The sequence below is a fragment of the Perca flavescens genome, chromosome 17, assembly GCF_004354835.1.
Source record: "Perca flavescens isolate YP-PL-M2 chromosome 17, PFLA_1.0, whole genome shotgun sequence".
Taxonomy (NCBI): Eukaryota; Metazoa; Chordata; class Actinopteri; order Perciformes; family Percidae; genus Perca; species Perca flavescens.
The window spans coordinates 3,807,678-3,826,367 of record NC_041347.1 but is presented as its reverse complement, the minus strand read 5'-3'; the positions used below and the strand labels follow the sequence as shown (position 1 = coordinate 3,826,367).

The following is an 18,690-nucleotide window of genomic DNA, read 5'->3' as shown; positions in this document are numbered from 1 at the left end:
AGTTGGAAGAACACTGTAAATCTTTAGAGCAGTCTCTTAAGACTTGTTTTTCTAAATCTACACATACTCTTCTAGTCACAAGTCAAACAGAGCTAAATGATCTGCTAAGAAGGAGACCTAAGTTCATAATGCACAGAGTGTGGCAAAATTATTATTTGAATGGTCCAAAGCAAATTGCTCTGAAATTAAAACAAAGCGAATCCAGAGATAATATCAACTGCATCCGCACAGACCGAGGTATCTCGACAAGGATATCAATGCTACTTTTCAATCCTTTTATTCAAAGTTGTATGAGTCCCTCCTGCAACCCAGATCTGACACAGTGCCAGAAGTTCCTAAAAGAACTAAACCTGCCTCTTCTTGACCCAGAGGAGGCAGAAGAACTGGGTCAACCTATAACGTTAAAGGAAATTAAATCAGCATTCAAAACAGTTAAAAAAGGGAAAACGCCAGGGTTAGATGGAATTCCATCAGAACTTCTTCTACAGTATTTTGACATATTATTACAAGCTTTAACCTCGGCCATAGAGAAGGGTACTTTCCACCAACAAACAAACACTGCGCAAATTTCCGTTATACCCCAAAAGGGTAAAGATCTTATGGATTGCTCAAATTTCAGGCCCATCAGCCTCATCGGGACTGATATTAAGCTTTATTCCAAAGTCTTGGCCGTTTGCCTCAAATGCTTTATCGAGAAGCTAGTCCACTCCGACCAATCAGGTTTTATACCAAAGCGTCATGCTGCAGACAATGTACGCAGACTATTTCATGTAATAGAAGAAGCCAAAAACCTTCCAAAAACGGCAGAAGTTTTATCAGTGGACGTGGAAAAGGCTTTTGACCGCCTAGAGTGGAACTACTTGTGGCAAGTAATGGAGAGGCTTGGTTTGGGGGCCAAATTCATTGAAATGGTGCATACTTTATATACAAATCCCACACAGAATCCAATAGCAGCTCAATATCATTATTTGCAGATGATATTTTGTTGTACATCTCTGATCTTGAGGACTCTATTCCAAAAATTCTTAAACCGTAACTCTCGCCAAAATGCAACCTAGGGTCTTTTTGTGAATGTACACGAGTCAAACTTTCGTTTAAAAGCATATATGGACGGAAGCGCCACTTTTAAGATTTACCGTATTTTCGTTTTTCGGTCAAATGGTCTTTTGAATGGGAGTGCTAGGGGCACTTTTAAAATAAATTTTAAAAAGTCTCAAAATAGCTATTTTTAAGCTATTAGCTATTTTTGTGGATTTAATGTAATATTTATGCTAAACTGATGCAAGTATCCATAGGAGAACTCCCAATAGTAAAGAAATGAGAGCGAGAGCTGAGCCCTGAGGGGAACGCAATTAATTGGGAGACAGTTTGGGACATTTTCCACTGTTCCAAGAACCCAAATCACCAGTATTCAACCACCAACATATGTCATAGGACATATTGGACTCCTCAGAAAAGATACATCTCTAAAGTCATTCAAACTCCCTATTGTACGTTCTGCCAACCTGAACAAACTGGAACTTTCCTGCATATGGTCTGGGAGTGTGAACAGGTGCATGAGTTATTGAATAAAACAACATCAATAATATCTGATGTGATAGGATGTCGAATTCTTACTGACCCGATTGTTTTGTTACTTAATGACAACTCTAAATTACACCTGCTTGGGAGACAGAGGAAAATTTGGCTAGCCGGCTCAACTGCAACCCAGAAAATGATAGCTCAACGCTAGCTCCCCCCACACTCGCTTTGTATAAAACAGTGGTTGCCGTATTTTCTAGACATAGTTATGCTTGAGCTCTCTACAGCAAGGATTAACAATGCCAGATCATCAACTATCAGCCTATGGGAAAGCGCAGCAGCATATCAGACTTAATGCCCTCGACCCCACAAGAATTAGAGTAGAGTGATAAGGCAAGGTGTGGTTTCTGTTTATTCATTTGTTTTGTTTTCCTCAAGACCACAGAGGGTGGGGGTGGGAGAGGGTTTTTGTTCTTGTTCAGTTTGTGTTGATCTGTTCTGCTATTACATGTCACAAGGTGTGGAATTTGTTTTGTATGTCTGAAGGTGCCAATAAAAAAAAGTTGATCACAAAAAGAAATCGTGATGATTCAAATACCTTAATTGATGCATTAATTAAAGGTCCAGGGTGTAACTTGTTTAGTTATTCATTATCAAAATCTGTGTTGCCTGTTCACAAACTTGTCCTTTTTCATGAATATTTACCTCCACCATCAATTCTAAGCATTCCTTTTGGCTTGAAATTTTACATTTGCATTCCCATGAACTGGGGTAGATGCTCCATATTCATGTGCCATCTTGAAATATGTCGGCCGGTAAGGGACATACAGGACATACTGCTCCGCCATTCACGTTTTCGCTGTCACATGATAAACTCACAGGTGCTGCTAATGCTGCTAATGGGTATCGTAGCTTCCCGGCCTCGGCAAGTTTGAAGAAGGAAACATGGAGAACCACATGTATTCAAAATCCAAATTTTAGGAACAGGAGTCTTCTTCTTCACCCAGAAAAAGAAAAAGGATATTGAAAAGAGACCGGCTTTTTGAAGCGTGAAGGCTACCGTAGCTGTAATATGTACTTGTGCATGGTGCGAGAGAGTTGATTGCGATATATGTCGTCAACGCTAGATGGGAGAAATTCCTACACACTGGATCTTTATATTATTCTTTTAGTTATTATTCCTGCATAAGGTCATGCATGAGATACTATTAATCCGTGTACGTGTACTGACAGTTCATGAAGTACTACATGAGTGAATTCATGTTTTTTCATGCATGAAGTCATGCATGAATTCATGATAATTCATGTACCATTATTGTAAAGTGTTACCACATATTCTTTGTAAATATTTACAAACATTCCCCCGAAAGAACCAAGCAGGCCTGCCTTGTTGCACAAACCAAATTTCCTTTAAAACTTGCCATTTTCAGCGTGTAGCTTGCTAGTACAAAGTTTGTTGTTTCCCATAAAGGGAGTTTGAGAAGCAGAAAGTGAGGGACATCTTGTAAATGTACTTCCTTTGATCCAGACTACTTGGTTTGTGACCAAAAGTTGGATTGTGACAATTACACACCCAGCTGCCTTCCTCAAACTGTATTTATTTGTACATTCATATTTAAAAAAATAAATGTTATTTCCCAAAATCTCTTGTATTGAGTGTCTTGTTCCTATTTCCCAGGTGTACTACTCTCTGTGGAGGCGTCTGTTGAAGCTCTTCTGGTGGCTTGTTGTGGCCTACACTATGCTGGTGCTGATCTCCATCTACACTTACCAGTTTGAAGACTTCCCTGGATACTGGAGAAACTTTACTGGTTTTACAGAAGAACAGTACGTTCTTTTACAAAATACTGAGCCTGTCTTGTGTCTTCCTTTACCCTGCTGAAATGTCTCTGTGTCTCTTTAAGCTGGCTCTGCTGTCATTCTTTTGTAATTTTTATAGTAAATAGATAGTTATATAATATTTAAACATTACCCATGTCTAAAGGACTATTTTAACTGCTCATAGCACATACCCCAAACATCCTAAGCATAACTACAATGCAAATGGAGGTAATTAGGCTTGTTGACCAAGGTTATTATAGTTATTTTTTATTTTTATTTTTGACTTTTGGATTTAATTTTAGTTAAGCTTTACTTAGTTTCAGAGTGTGTTAGCTAGTTTTTTTTTAGTTTCGGTTTTTTAGAAAGGTTTAGTTTAATTTTTTACATATTTAGATTTAGTTTTACAGTAGTCTTTGGTTTGTCAGGGCCAGGTGTAATGTCTTAGATGTAGCTACATATTCATACAGAATACTTTAGTGTCCGATGTAAAGCAATTACAGCACAGCGCCATCTCATGTCAAGTCTGTTCAGTTTCTGTGGTTCAATGTCACAAGAGTTAACAGAATTTCATGCTCTCCTTTTTCAGTAGTGACAGCTATATTATAGCTAAAAAACTAAAACTGAAATGATTTATGAGTTTTTTAACCTGGCAATATAGATTCAGTTTAGTTTTCTTGAAGGTTTTAGTTTTAGTTCATTTTAGTTTACTACAGTATAATAACCCTACTGTTGACCAAACAGTTTATATAGCAAGGCAAAAATAAACTGTGGGGTCCTTATTAACCCTGTGTTCCTTTCACTAAGTGAGCAATGTGTACAGTTTTACCGTTATTCAGATTGTATATGTTGTAACTAAACACCCCACCCCCCCACCCCTCCCTGTCGTCTCTCAGGCTGGCAGCAATTGGTCTGGAGACGTTTGCTCTCTCTGAACTCTTCAGCAGTATTCTGATCCCTGGCTTCTTCCTGCTGGCCTGTATTCTGCAGCTGCACTACTTCCACAAGCCCTTCATGAGAATCACTGACCTGGAGCATGTTACCCCTAAACACAAGTAACCTACCTACACACTCCTAGCATTCACGTCCAATCAAAAACATGTTTAAAGTGATGGTTCGGAGTAATTTCACCCTAGGGTCCTTTGCACCATGACCTCGAGCCAAACAACCCACCAGAAGCTTTTTTCACCTGGGTCTAACATTGGGAGAGTTAGCGTAGAGTAGCGTTATCAGCTGAATAGCTTATTAGCGCAGGGGCTAATGGACCCACGTTTGTATCTCGTAAATGACCCCACTAATAATGACCGAAATGATACCAAACTTCTACACTAGTACAAATAGGTTATGTACTCATAAAACGATGGATTTGAAAGTTTGTAAGTACACCAGAAGTTTATGAACACTTGCCTGCTCTCTTCTGCTCTCTGTTGCTGCTGCTTCTGCTACCTGCAGTTAGACGAGTGCTTAGGGCCGTCTACAAATTACTACACCGAAAAGAGATACAACAAAAATATTTATTAATTTAATGATTAAATAAGGTAATGTCTCCAAACTTCTCTCAGTTATTACTTGTCTCCTGCTAGTTATACTACAGCACTTACTAAATATTTTTGTTGCATCTCTTTTCGGTGTTGTAATTTGTAGACGGCCCTAAGCACTCCTCTTACTGCCGGCAGCAGCAACAACAGCAGAGAGCAGAAGCCAACAGGCAAGTGTACTTACAAACTTTCCAATCCATCGTTTTATACAGTACATAGCCTATATGTACTAGTGTAGAAGTTTGGTATCATTTCGGGCATTATTAGTGGGGTCATTTACGAGATACAAACGTGGGTCCATTAGCCCCTGCGCTAATAAGCTATTCAGCTGATAACGCTACTCTACGCTAACTCTCCCAATGTTAGATCCAGGTGAAAAAAACTTCTCGGGGGCTGTTTGGCTCGAGGTCATGGTGCAAAGGACCCTAGGGTGAAATTACTCCGAACCATCACTTTAATATTGCTAGACAGTGTTGTTTAAAGCCACAGTGAAATTAAGGTTGGATTTGATTTATTTAGCAAATGTTTAAAGAACAACAGCAATGATACATTCAATTAAAAAAGGACATGTAAACAAAACAGAAAACTCTCAAGGGTCTTGGCATGTTGGGTCCCCTACAATTATTCAACATTAAATAATGTGAAGAGAAAAATAAAAAAATAAAAACTTAAAGGGACAGATGAATGGAACAATCAAATGAGGAGAGAAAATAAAGCGTGTAAAAAGAACGAAAAAGAAAACTAATCATAAAAAAATGAGAATCGAGGTATGTGTGTCTTCACTGTATCTTTTGGCATGTGACTTATCTCTGATTGAAACAGAATATCTGGGTGGGGTTTAGTTATGATTTGAATCACTTCAGAGAAAATTTGGAGCATTATTAGTTCAGATTCAGAATGAGGATAATGGAGAAGTGAAAAACCACAATGTAAATACAGTTTTTTGTCAGCTAAAAACCATACACACCTCGTCCTAATGATATCACTCTGCTAACCACAAGTTTAAGTTTAGTTTTACATCATGTGCAGGGTTAGCTAGTTACTCCAAATCACATTTGACTGGACAAATGTATGTATATGCCCCTGTGCTCAAGACAAGTCATCAAAACTATTATAATGTTTACAAGAAGAGAAAAGAGAGGGTTTTTTGTATAAAAACAAAAAATAAATATAGAGATAAATAAACAATTAACCTTTTTAATTGTTTTTCAATGTGTCAGAAGAAAGAAAACAGGGTCTAGAAACATGTTTAAAGCTGTAGGTTAGGTGAATGAAGCCTTAACTTGACGCGTTAATGATTCCCTTTGTCTTCCACATCAAAAATTCACAGGACCACTAATTAAAAGTGGAACTATTAACTTTTACACAAAAAAATATCATTCCAATATAACCAGACCTAATCTAAGCACCATGGAGTGCAGCACATACTGAAATAAGTATTACATCACATTGATCTGTTCAGACTTCTGGGGAAATCATTAATAACTGTATTTTGCTTCTTATCCGTGGCTGTATTCACCCAATTATTCTGAAATAAATTTGGCAGACAGCGGTCACACTTTATATTTGAAATTTTGGAAAATTTTTGTTTTTTTTGACTGATTTTCATAATAGAAATAAATCGGCAGTTAATTATTTATTAGTATTACTATTTATTATATTACTGTATTACAGTTAATAAAGAAAATGTATCTTACTCAAGTCTAGGTAATGTAATGGAGTAGTCCAGTCTCATAACAGAAATCCTTTCTCCTTTAATGAGAAAGATGTAGGACTGGAATGTGGTGACCATATTTTAAGAATATCTAGGTTAAAATCTCTGCCCTTTGTGGTGGTGTTCCCTTCGTCATGTGCTACCTAGGAATTATAAATCTTTCCTTTTGCAACAACCAATGAGACAATTTGCCTCCAGGAAGAAGAACAGTGAGAGGACTGAGCCGATTGGCTCTAATGTGGGAATGAACGTTGAAGAGGAAGACCTGGCAACTAACACCGATGAGGAATCTGAAGACGAAGGTGAAAAACAACAGTGGCGGTTTATATTAAAGACATATTTTTACAGCTAAAGTGTTGCTTATTGACACGCAAATTAGTAATTATTATATTGTTCCCATATCACTGTAATAAATGTTCCCGTTAAATAACAGTAAAGAGCTGGCAGCTACATTTACCTGCTCTTTACTGTAATTTTACAGTGTTCCTACTGAAATTTATAACCACAGTTTATTACTGGAAAAACATTTACGGTACTGTGCGGTATAAATAAGCTTTACAGTAAAATACTGGCAGCTACATTTACCTGCTCTATACTGTAATTTTAAAGTGTACCTACTGTAAATCATAATGACACTAAAGTTGTTTATGGTACTGTGCTGTATTAATAGAAAGCTTTACAGTATCATTTCTCTCTTTCTCTTCTTATTTTTTGTACTTCTTTGTATTAAATCTCTGGTGTAACATTATATTTTTCCGATTACTCTCTTCTTGAATTGGTGGGGACTTGATGCCACATGATTTCAGAAGATTTGTGGGCGGACTCAACCTGGCTACTGAAAAAGAAAAAAATACTGTAGTATACCGTAACATTGTACATCAGCTTGCTATTAATATTTTGTTCCTCAAATGCTTCAACATTTACAGTATTCCACTTTATTTAGGAAGAACGGTCAATTACTGTAAGAAAAATGACTGACACCATTTTTTATTATTGCATTCTGCAAAATTTTATTTACCAGATGTGCATTCACATGGTTATTAGAATAGTCAACAACTGTATTCAAGCAAAAGTTTAACTGAGCGGGACCATTCCCTCCCACTGTGTTTGTTCATCCATCCTTTCTTTCCTTGCTCAGGGGAGTTGATGCCGAGTAAGTGGGGTCTGGTGATGGACAGGTTACTGGTTCTGTCCAGAAGGTTCTCTGACATTCTCACCAAAGTTCAAGTGTTTCTCTGGAGGCTTCTGGAGCTCCACATCCTCAAGATGGTGGCATTCGTCTCTGTGTGGGTTTCACTCGAAGAGGTAAAGTAAAGCTGCAAAGATTAATTGATTAGATGTCAACTATTGAATGAATCCCCCATCTTATTATTGGGTTTTTAGTACATTTTTTAAGAAAGAAAAGTAAAAGTGTTCGATTCTGCGCTTGTTAAATGTGAATATTTTCTACTTTACTCCTCTGTGACAGTAAACTGAATATCTTTGATTTGTGGTAAAAAATAAAAAAAGAAGCCATTTGAGGACATCTTCTTAGGCTTTGGGAAACACTGGTAGACATTTTTCTCCATTTTCTGACATTTTATAGACCAAACAACTAATGAATTAATCAAAGAAAATAATCAACAGATTAATCGACAATGACAATAATCGTACATCGTTAGTTGCAGCCCTAAGGTAAAGGAATGGGTGTGTGATTGTGATAAAACCAGGGGCAATTCTAGGATCAGACCTTTAGGAGGGCTCAGCCCCTAATAAGAATGTGATTTGGATACAGTGCCGTGCAAAAGTGTTAATCCCCCTGCTAAATCAGTAATTTCATTAGCCGATAATCTCTGAGCTAACTACTGAACAACAACGTCCGCTAACATTTTTTTGACACTATTAACACTATGATGGAACTAAACCTGACACTTTATAAGTCACGGTAATAATGAACAATTTTGGAACAATGTTCTAACATTCAGCAATTTTAGTTGCTTACGTTCAATTTGGGTTCTAATTAGAGATGTGAATCTTCACTGATCTCCCGATTCGATTCGATTATCCTCTCAGCGATTCACTTTGATTCGATATCTCGATGCATCACGATGCATCACGATGCGTCAAATTTAAAAAAAATCTTTCTATTAAAGCCATGTAGGATATTTAATTCATAGCTTTTCAAGCTTCAAAAACAAAACATTCTGCAGTGCTCTAATACTAAATAAATTGGATACATAAAACTACAGCACTGAGCACATGGCACTTCCGGAATGTGCAAAACATAACAGAATATGTAAACAGAAATGTTGTTAGGCCTACATTAAATTGTAAACAGAAATAATCGATTATGAGCCTGCCGATTATCGATGCAGCATCGTCCATGTCCACGATTCGATGCATCAATTATTTGATTAATTTCAACACCTTCTAGTTCTAATTTGTGTCATGAAATTACCAACTTCTTCTCTGGGGACTACCATCGCCCATGGATAAAACACTGTACAGCAAATCAGATACCTCTAATTATTATTATTATTAACAAGCATTTTGACATTTTTGTGTCTTTTGTATAAGTAGTGTCCTTAACCCTTACCCTATCTATCTATCTATCTATCTATCTATCTATCTTTTTTGGCAAATTTGCTGGATGAGCACCTTTCATGGAAATGAATAGGGCACTATTTCTGAGCACTGTATCAAGCAAGTAATTCATCCATGTTCAGAACAGCTCGTTTCGGTGTTTGCCTGATAGATGAATGATCTTCAATTAAATAGTGCTCATCTGATACTTGACAAAAAGCTCTTTATTTTTGAATAAGTATAATATGACCTAAATGTTGTCCTGTTTCTGTGTTTGTCTGTAGCCATCCGTGATGAACCTCGTCCTGGTGGTGTTGTGGTCTCTGGCGATGCCCTACGGTCGCTTCAGGCCCATGGCTTCCTGTCTGTCTACAGTCTGGGTGTGCGTCATCATCGTGTGTAAGATGCTGTACCAGCTCAGTGTTGTCAACCCTGTTGAATACTCCCGTAACTGTAGCCTGGTAAGACACACATGCACTTACACACACATTCTGCATCAACAATATGTTTCAACAGGCATGATGGTATATTTCAATTAGTCATTAATACCAACATACCGTCCTGGAGGATAAGGGAAAACATATAGGCAGACAGGCAGACAGGCAGACAGGCAGACAGGCAGACAGACAGACAGACAGACAGACAGACAGGCAGACAGAACACTAACTTTAATAAATTATTCAATTGTGTAGTAGTGGAGTAGAACTAGAAAGTATTAGAACATTTAAATACTCAAATAAAGTACAACTACCTGAAATTGTTACAGTGCTTGACTAAATATCAGTTACAACATTATGCAGTGTAATATTGTTAGCGATAAATCTTCCATAAAACAGTAGGGGATACAAATAGATAACCTTTATTTAAGATGTATTGTTGTTACACTTTCCATCAGTATCAGTTTGGGAAATATTTATCTTGAAAGTAAAACATTCTGATGAGCTCTATATTAAATTAGTTCAGTGTAGAGCTGAATATTAGGTCCCACACAAGGAATGATTTAACTGCATGGATACCTGCATATGTGAAATATTTGTGTATAAGCTGTTTACATATAGGGTCAAATGTTGACTTCTATAGGTTTTGCACCCCTTTCCTGTTAAGGCTTATGCTCATTTGAATATTGAATGCATTTTTCATTGAATATGAAATTCCAAAATTGTATGTTGAATTCTCCTTCTCAAGCATCCTCCCAAACATTATCTGCTACTTTTTATGCAGTATGCCCTCAAAGTAGGGCTGGGCAATATATCGATATATCGATATCAGCATACAAGATTTGATATCGTCTTACATTTTTTGATATCCTAATATGGCATACGTATTGTCTTTCCCTGGTTTTAAAGGCTGCATTACAGTAAAGTTAATGTCATTTTCTGAAGATACCAGACTGTTATAGCTGTTCTATTATTTGCCTTCTACATCTTATTGTGTAAATATTTTGTGAAAGCACCAATAACCCTACAATATTGTTGTGATCAATATTAAGGTATTTGTTAAAAAATATGGTGATATCTGATTTTCTCTGTATCGCCTAGCCCTACCTTAACGTCATGTCTGATGAAAAGGCGAGCATTGCCAAGAGGATTGTAGCATTTTTAAAGGTGTAAGTTACACACTGTTTCTTTGTCCAAGCTCACACCTCTGAACTAGATGTGTTCAAATAAAAGAAAGAAGGAATAAGAAAGAAAAGAGAGCTGTGGAGGCAGCAGTGCATTTAGCATCATGACAATCATATGCCCTGACTGCTTCTTCTCTCTCTCTTGTTTTTTTCTATGAGCTGAGACAGCAGGTGTTGTAGAATAACATGACCTGACAAGGTAGTAATGTGATCCAGTGGGAGCTGCAGTGATAAGGTCTTCTCCTTTACAGCCTCTAACAAATGAAACCAACCTAATGCCAGAAGAGATGGTGAACTCCTCTCTGTATAAGGAGCCAGTGGATCCCGCCAGATGGTTTGGCATCAGGAAAGATGCCACAGTACTGGGATACAGCAAGGTATATTCAATACATGTTTCCTCAATGAATAGCGTGGCTCCAGTAAGAATGCTACTGTACCTGGTTTGTGAAGATTGAAAATGAATACGCAATATAAACACAGTGTACTGTATGTATGATGTAAATATAAACACAGTTTACTGTACATCCAATGTAAAGATTAGGCTTCCGCCCATACCTTTGGTTTTAGCGCGACCGGTAGGCATGGTAGCGCGACCCGGGTGATAGGGGGGGGGGGGTTGTAAGTGTTAAGCTTGCATCACGTTTTCTGCTAGCCTAGAAATCTAGACGCACCCTAGCGGCAGCAAATTTAATTTGTAGCCAGGGGGGTCTAGGTACTCTCTGTTGGCTTGTGAGCTGGAAAAACCAACTTTGGTCAGGCCAATCGCATCGTGTATAGAGTCGGTGAGCGGGCTTATGGCTGCTGCTGCTGGGAACAGCGGTCTTCTGGAAGCTGTTCTTTGAGAAAAGAACAAAGAACGGCACAGAAATCATTATTAAAAAAGGAAGATGTGTTAGGAGTTTTGCTGACCGGATACGGCAAAACTTTAAGCTATCAACTAGCTTCACTACCTTCTTTGTTGCTCTGCCTGGTTGTAGCGCTATCCTATTACGTGCAGAGGGAATTTGAAAGACAACCGTTTATCCCGCCCCCTCGGATTTAGTCCTGTCAATGGTGAGTTCCCAGACCCAACATCTTGATGTGGGTCTGGCTCGTCAGGCTAATTTTCTGCCTCTGTCTGTCCTTTCGTGATGAAAGGATGAAATCGCCTTTGTGCCCTTATGTGCCTCTTCATTATGAATATTTACAATCATTCCCCGAAAGAACCAAGCAGGCCTACCTTGTTGCACGATCCAAATTTTATTCAAAACTTGCTATTTCAGCGTGTAGCTTGCTAGATCGAAGAATGTTGTTGTTTCCTGAAACGAACGCCATATGCAGGAAGTCAGGCTTTAATCAAAAATCTAACATCTGAACTATAAATAAATTAACCAGTTCCACAGACACAGTTCAGTCACTACTCTTAAAGGGGTGATAGAATGATTATATAGGGTATTTCACACGACGCTTCTAGCTTTGTTGAGATTCGCCCGTTTTCAGCGGCAGTTTCAAAATATGAGATTTTCATAGTAAAGGGGTGTCAATGGGATTTTGAGCTTCTATGTATGTCCTATTTACCCACCGAACTGTCGTTATTATTATATACTATGACAATGTAAAATTGGTTTTGCATTCTATCACCCCTTTAAATTATTGAGGCTACACAGCCAGCCCCTAAACGCTTTCTTTGTGTGTAGAGTCTGCTGATCCAGTAAAGGCTTAATTAATTGAACTCATAACTGAGTTAGTGTCCTGAATGTTTTTTGTTGCAGAACCATTTAATAGTGCTGATGTTGTTGGTGTTTGAGGCAACAGTGTATCGTCACCAGGCTCACCACTACCGTCAGCTCCAGCGATCTCCCCCCACCATCCGCGCCCTGTTCCCCAGCGCTACCAGGGACACTCTAGACCAGGGCCTTATACCCTGCTTCAAGTACCTGCTCAACTACTCCTTCTACAAGTTTGGATTAGAGGTAGATGGGAGAGATCACTTCATTGCTGAACCAGGGCTTTTTGGAAAAGGAAAATTAAAAAAAGATTGTAAATAAAGGAAAAATTATTTAACACAATAACTGTTATAAAGTTTACTATTGCAATCATTTTTAGATAAAAGAGATGAAATGCTAATGTATGTTCCTTTTGTTGACCATTCCAGAGCGTCAGTGTTATGACTACAAAAAAGATTTTACGTAAATGTGTGTGTGTAAAACGTAAATAAAAACAGAATACAATGATTTGCAAATCCTTTTCAACCTATATTCAATTGAATACACTACAAAGACAAGATATTTAATGTTTAAACTGATAAACTTTCATGTTTTTCTGCAATTATTCACTCATTTTGAATTTGATGCCTGCAACATGTTCCAAAAAAGCTGGGACACCTTTACTTTTAACAACACCCAATAAGCATTTGGGAACTGAGGACACTAATTGTTGAAGATTTGTAGGTGGAATTCTTTCCCATTCTTGCTTGATGAACGACTTTAGTTGCTCAACAGTCCTGGGTCTCCATTGTCGTATTTTGCGCTTCTTAATGCGCCACACATTTTCAATGGGAGACAAGTCTGGACTGCAAGCAGGCCAGTCTAGTACCCACACTCTTTTACTACGAAGCCACGCTGTTGTAACACATGCAGAATGTGGCTTAGCATTATCATGCTGAAATTAGCAGGGAAGTCCCTTAAAAAGACGTTACTTTGATGGCAGCATATGTTGCTTCAAAACCTGTAAACCTGTATGTACATTTCAGCATTAATGGTGCCTTCAAAGATGTGCAAGTTATGCCATGTACATTAACACACCCCCATACCATCACAGAAGCTGGCTTTTGAATGTAGAGCTGATAACAATGGTCATTTTCCTCTTTGAAAAACAATTTGAAATGTGGACTCGTCAGACCACAGCACATTTTTCCACTTTGTGTCAGTCCATCTCAGATGAGCTTGGGCCCAGAGAAGCCGTTAGTGTTTCTGGGTGTTGTTGATATATGGCTTTCGCTTTGCATGGTAGAGTTTTAACTTGCACTTGTAGATGTAGCGGCGAATTGTGTTAACTGACTATGGCCAGTTGTTAACAAAGTGGTGAACCTCGCCCCATCCGTGCTTGTGAATGACTGAGCCTTTTGGGGATGCTCCTTTTATACCCAGTCATGACCAATTAACCTGTTCACCTTTGCAATGTTACAAACAGGTGTTTTTTGAGCATTCCTCAACAAAAGTCTTTTGTTTCCCCTGTCCCAGCTTTTTTGGAACATGTTGCAGGTATCAAATTCAAAATGAGTGAATATTTGCAAAAATACAATAAAGTTTATCAGTTTAAACATTAAATACCTTGTCTTTGTAGTGTATTAAATTGAATATAGGTTGAAAAGGATTTGCAAATCATTGTATTCTGTTTTTATTTACGTTTTACACAACATTCCAACTCCATTGGAGTTTGTAGTTGTAAAATGACAGTTTTTTTATTTAAATTTTATTTAAATCTCTAAAAAACTTACCCTCTTTTTTTAAAGATTTGCTTCCTGATGACGGTGAATGTGATTGGCCAGCGGATGAACTTCTTGGTGATAATCCATGGCTGTTGGTTGGTTGCCATCTTGGTGAGGCGGAGGCGGGCAGCTATTGCCAGGATCTGGCCCAGATATTGTCTCTTTCTGTCTATCTTCATGATCTACCAGTATCTTCTGTGTGTGGGCATACCGCCGGCACTCTGTATAGGTGAGTCCTTATATGCAGTTACAGTAAGTGCATCTAGATCAGGGGTCTTTAACGTTTTTTACAACATTTTAAATTGTTAAATTTTTGTTCTACACGTTTTCAGCGCTTATTTCTACGTTCCATATTTTCTGATATAAAACAAAAATTGAAAACGGGTCAATGTGATCCGAAGTCAACACAAGGGTTAAGCCAAGGACGCCTTAACTAAGAGAGAGATGGAGCAGGGACCCCCTAATACATATATTGTATAAAATTAACTCGCATATTAAACTTGTCCTAAAATAAAATGTGGGCGGCCTAAAGCCTAAATACATATATTTTTAATTCATGTAATACTAAGCTACTAAAATAATAATTGTAGGCATGATTTTATAAATCATATTTTGATGTTAAACATACATGTGGCACAGTGAATCCTTGAGATTAACTGTATCTGTGGAAGGCTACCATAGTGACTCCCTACCTTTAGGCCAGTAAACTGTTTTTTTCACAAATATGCTGATTTATATATGCTAATTATATGTGGGATTCATGTTAAGACATTTGAATTTTTGAAAAAACCTTTACAATAATTTGGTGGGCCCCCTGGAGTAAATCTGAGAACCCCCTATGGGTCCCGGACCCCCTGCTGAAGATCTCTGATCTAGATGACAATATAATAGACAACAACAGTGTGTTCTACTATTGTAGGCGATTGGGTAGAACACCTATACTCTCCGTAAGTGAATAGTACCATTATTGTTTATGGATATATGTATCTAGGGCTGGGTATCATTCAAAAAATTACCCGATACTGACACAGACTTCGATACCAGTTCCTGAACGATTCCTGAACTTTTTTTGATAAGAATTTCATAAAATTACATCATTACATTTTCAGCTTCTTTGAGACCTATGAGACGCAAACTGAAGTCAGCCCTGCATGTCTCTTCGATGTGTAACGTTAGACAGCCAATCACAAGCTTTATTACATCTTGAGAGAGCTGAAATCCTGTTCCACAAGCTTTTCTCAACATATTCCCTCATAGTCTTTCCTCTGTGAAATATCATACTGGAGTTTTCTGTCCATATTCCAGTGGTTCCTAAACTGTGTTTCTTGTCTGTCTCTGTGTAGATAAAAATAATGATTTTAAGCTCCCCACCCCTACACTCTCACACACGGACGCACGCACACAAGCAGGCACACACACACACAGGGTACTATTGTGAACAAGTTTTGAAGTGAACGTTTTTGGCCACCAGCCACTGTAGCAGATGGATTTTAAAAACTAGCCACACAGACTTTTTACCAGCCAATTTTTACTGGCCTCATAAAGGGGAAATACAGGAAATGCACAAGCATAGTTTTTGAACTTGTTAAGAAAACTCATTTACAGTAAGTGTTGTCAAGTTATTAACAAAATCAATATAGACAGTCACTACAGTATTTGTTCTGTATGTCATAAATCAGCCACTCATGAACCTTGCCGTTATCGCCAACTGTCCTCTTATTATTAAAGGCTGTATTGCTGTAAAGCGTCTTGTTTTACTTTTCTTTGAATCATCCTCATCTATTAGTTGGTTGCTTGTTTCAGCCCGCCTCTTCACGCCAGTAATGTGTTGCCTCATTTTTTAGCCTAACAAGCCAGACCTACATCAAAGATGTTGGGTCTGGGAACTCACCATTGACAGGGCTCAATCCGAGGGGTGGGATAAACGGTTGTCTTTCAAATTCCCTCTGCACGCAATAGGATAGGCTACAACCAGGCAGAGCAACGAAGAAGGAAGAGAAGCTAGTTGATAGATTAAACTTTTGCCATATCCGGTCGGCAAAACTCCGAACACATCTTCCTTTTTTAAGAATGATTTCAGTGCCGTTCTTTGTTCTTTTCTCAAAGAAAAGCTTAACTCCAAGTCTTCCAGAAGACCGCTGTTCCCAGCAGCAGCAGCAGCTGTAAGCCCGCCCACTGACTCTATACACGATGTGATTGGCTTGACCAGAGTTTGGTTTTTCCAGCTCGCAAGTCAACGGAGAGTGCCTAGACCCCCTGGCTGCAAAATAATTTTGATTTCTAGGCTAAGGAAATGGTGGATTTGTTTAAAATGTGAAAGAAGAACAGAGGCATAAAAACAACTAATGAATCATTCAATTCTCATTGACTACCCGCCAATGTGGCAGGTAGATTGACCGTTTCATGGCAAAATTCACCTGCATTTGGTGCATGGTCGCGTGTTAATTTCAGGCCCTGATTGTGAATGCAAAGCAAACTTTAGATTATGCCCCAACACAGCATCAGATATAACTCTGCTGAAGGTAAACAACCGTAGAAATTAATAATTGTAATTGTATAATAATAATTGTTAAATAGTGTAACTACTGTACGTGTACCTACCTACCTGTCTTTCCTGTGTTGTCCTGCAGACTACCCATGGCGGTGGAACACTCCTGTGTTGATTAACTCGGCTCTCATTAAATGGATCCATCTGCCTGACTTCTACACTGTGCCTAACTCCAAAAACCTTATAGGTCAGTGTGTGTGTGTGTGTGTGTGTGTGTGTGTGTGTGTGTGTGTGTGTGTGTGTGTGTGTGTGTGTGTGTGTGTGTGTGTGTGTGTGTGTGTGTGTGTGTGTGTGTGTGTATCAGTCTGATTATACTTTACTAGGAACCCTCTGTGTTTTCTGATCTGATCACGTTTTAAATCGTTGTTGATGCTGTTTGCTGTTTTTAAACTCAACACTCCCTTAACGTTTACTGTTGTCTTAATAAATTCAGTATACTGAATGACACTTGACACCTCCCCACTAATGCGTGTCCACAGGCTTTAAAATTTGAAAATAAATGAAAGTGTCAAAAAAATGCCAATTCAAGCACATTCTATTTTTATTAGAGTGTTCTATATACATCTCAACAACAGGAATTTAATTTAGAAATGCAATTAAATTTTTTTTGATGAATTATATGATTCATTCCATGAAAAATGTCCTTCCTGGGTAACGGGAATGGATTTAAAAATTATTTCAATGTCTACCTTTTTAGCATATAAATGTTTATGCATATCCATAGTTACAGCTAACCAAACACGCACTGCTCAAAAAAACTAAATTTTTAACACAATTAATGTGATATATTTGGGTATTTATAATTAAATGGGCTCATCGTTTGATTTTGGTCACACAATATTCCATGCCAAAAACAGAAACATTATGAAAGATGTCTTAAAATGCTTTACAGTAAAGGTAATCATATTTGTATTGTATACTCAACTCAGGAAAACATGATTGCGTAATATACCATGAAAATCTAAGTTAAATTACTTGACTGTGTCATTGTTACTCAGCAAGTATTTCACTAAAGGCTCTCTTTTTTTCAACATACAATAAAAAGCAAGCAACACTTGCAGTGTGACATAAGAAATCCCAGAAACCACGAAAACATCTCAAAAAGGCCAACAAAACAGTGAAAACCACTGTGTCAATTCTTTGTTGTGCCTCTCTTTATAAGACAGTGTCATCTGGAAGGACAGATGTGACCATGAAACATGAAAACTTTTGAAAAAGCAGGCAGACACTCATGCACGCACAAATGCGCCACACACACACACACACACACACACACACACACACACACACACACACACACACACACACACACACACACACTTGAGCTGTCCATATTATATGAACAACTAACAATTAAATATTAGATTATATCTATAAATGTCATGACAACTTCACTTTAACGAAGACAACAATGACATGTCTTCATTAAGTCAAGTTGTCATGACAAAGACATCTCGGACAATGCTAATTTTGCATTAAAAGTGTCATAATTTACCGAATGACACTTAGGGCCCTATTTTAACGATCTGAAACGCAAGTATGAAACGCAAAACGCAAGTAGCTTTGTGGGCGGATTATTAAATGGGTTGGTCTGAAGTAGCTAGGTGTGGTTTGGGCGTAACGTGAAAATAACCAATCAGAGTGTCATCCCACATTCCCTTTAAGAGCAGGCGCGCTTGTTCCATGGCGGATTGCTATTATGACGGCAGATGCACCTGTTGTGCCCCTTCCTCCTCCCCCAACTCCATCTTCGTCCACCCGCTCCACCAAGAGCGCATCGCGCATTGCCACTCCTGGGCCAGATCCCGCCGGAGGGTCCAATCCCACCGTAGTTCAACATCACGTCTCCTTAAGTCCTCTAATATTTCCTCAACACATCCATGATTCATGGAAATGTTG

General features: G+C 38.2%; 1 protein-coding gene across 5 annotated transcripts in view; it reads left to right on the top strand.

Moving 5' to 3' along the window:
• piezo1 (piezo type mechanosensitive ion channel component 1 (Er blood group)) overlaps nucleotides 1-18,690 on the top strand; it is a 175,763-nt gene that overhangs the window by 103,215 nt on the left and 53,858 nt on the right. For all 5 annotated transcript variants that reach the window (XM_028604250.1, XM_028604248.1, XM_028604247.1 and 2 more), the window contains 9 exons: nucleotides 3,200-3,348; nucleotides 4,236-4,394; nucleotides 6,790-6,893; nucleotides 7,730-7,896; nucleotides 9,438-9,614; nucleotides 11,026-11,151; nucleotides 12,526-12,726; nucleotides 14,268-14,472; nucleotides 16,874-16,978. In XM_028604250.1, coding sequence (XP_028460051.1) covers nucleotides 3,200-3,348; nucleotides 4,236-4,394; nucleotides 6,790-6,893; nucleotides 7,730-7,896; nucleotides 9,438-9,614; nucleotides 11,026-11,151; nucleotides 12,526-12,726; nucleotides 14,268-14,472; nucleotides 16,874-16,978 — 1,393 coding nt within the window. The remainder of the gene's footprint in view (nucleotides 1-3,199; nucleotides 3,349-4,235; nucleotides 4,395-6,789; nucleotides 6,894-7,729; nucleotides 7,897-9,437; nucleotides 9,615-11,025; nucleotides 11,152-12,525; nucleotides 12,727-14,267; nucleotides 14,473-16,873; nucleotides 16,979-18,690) is intronic.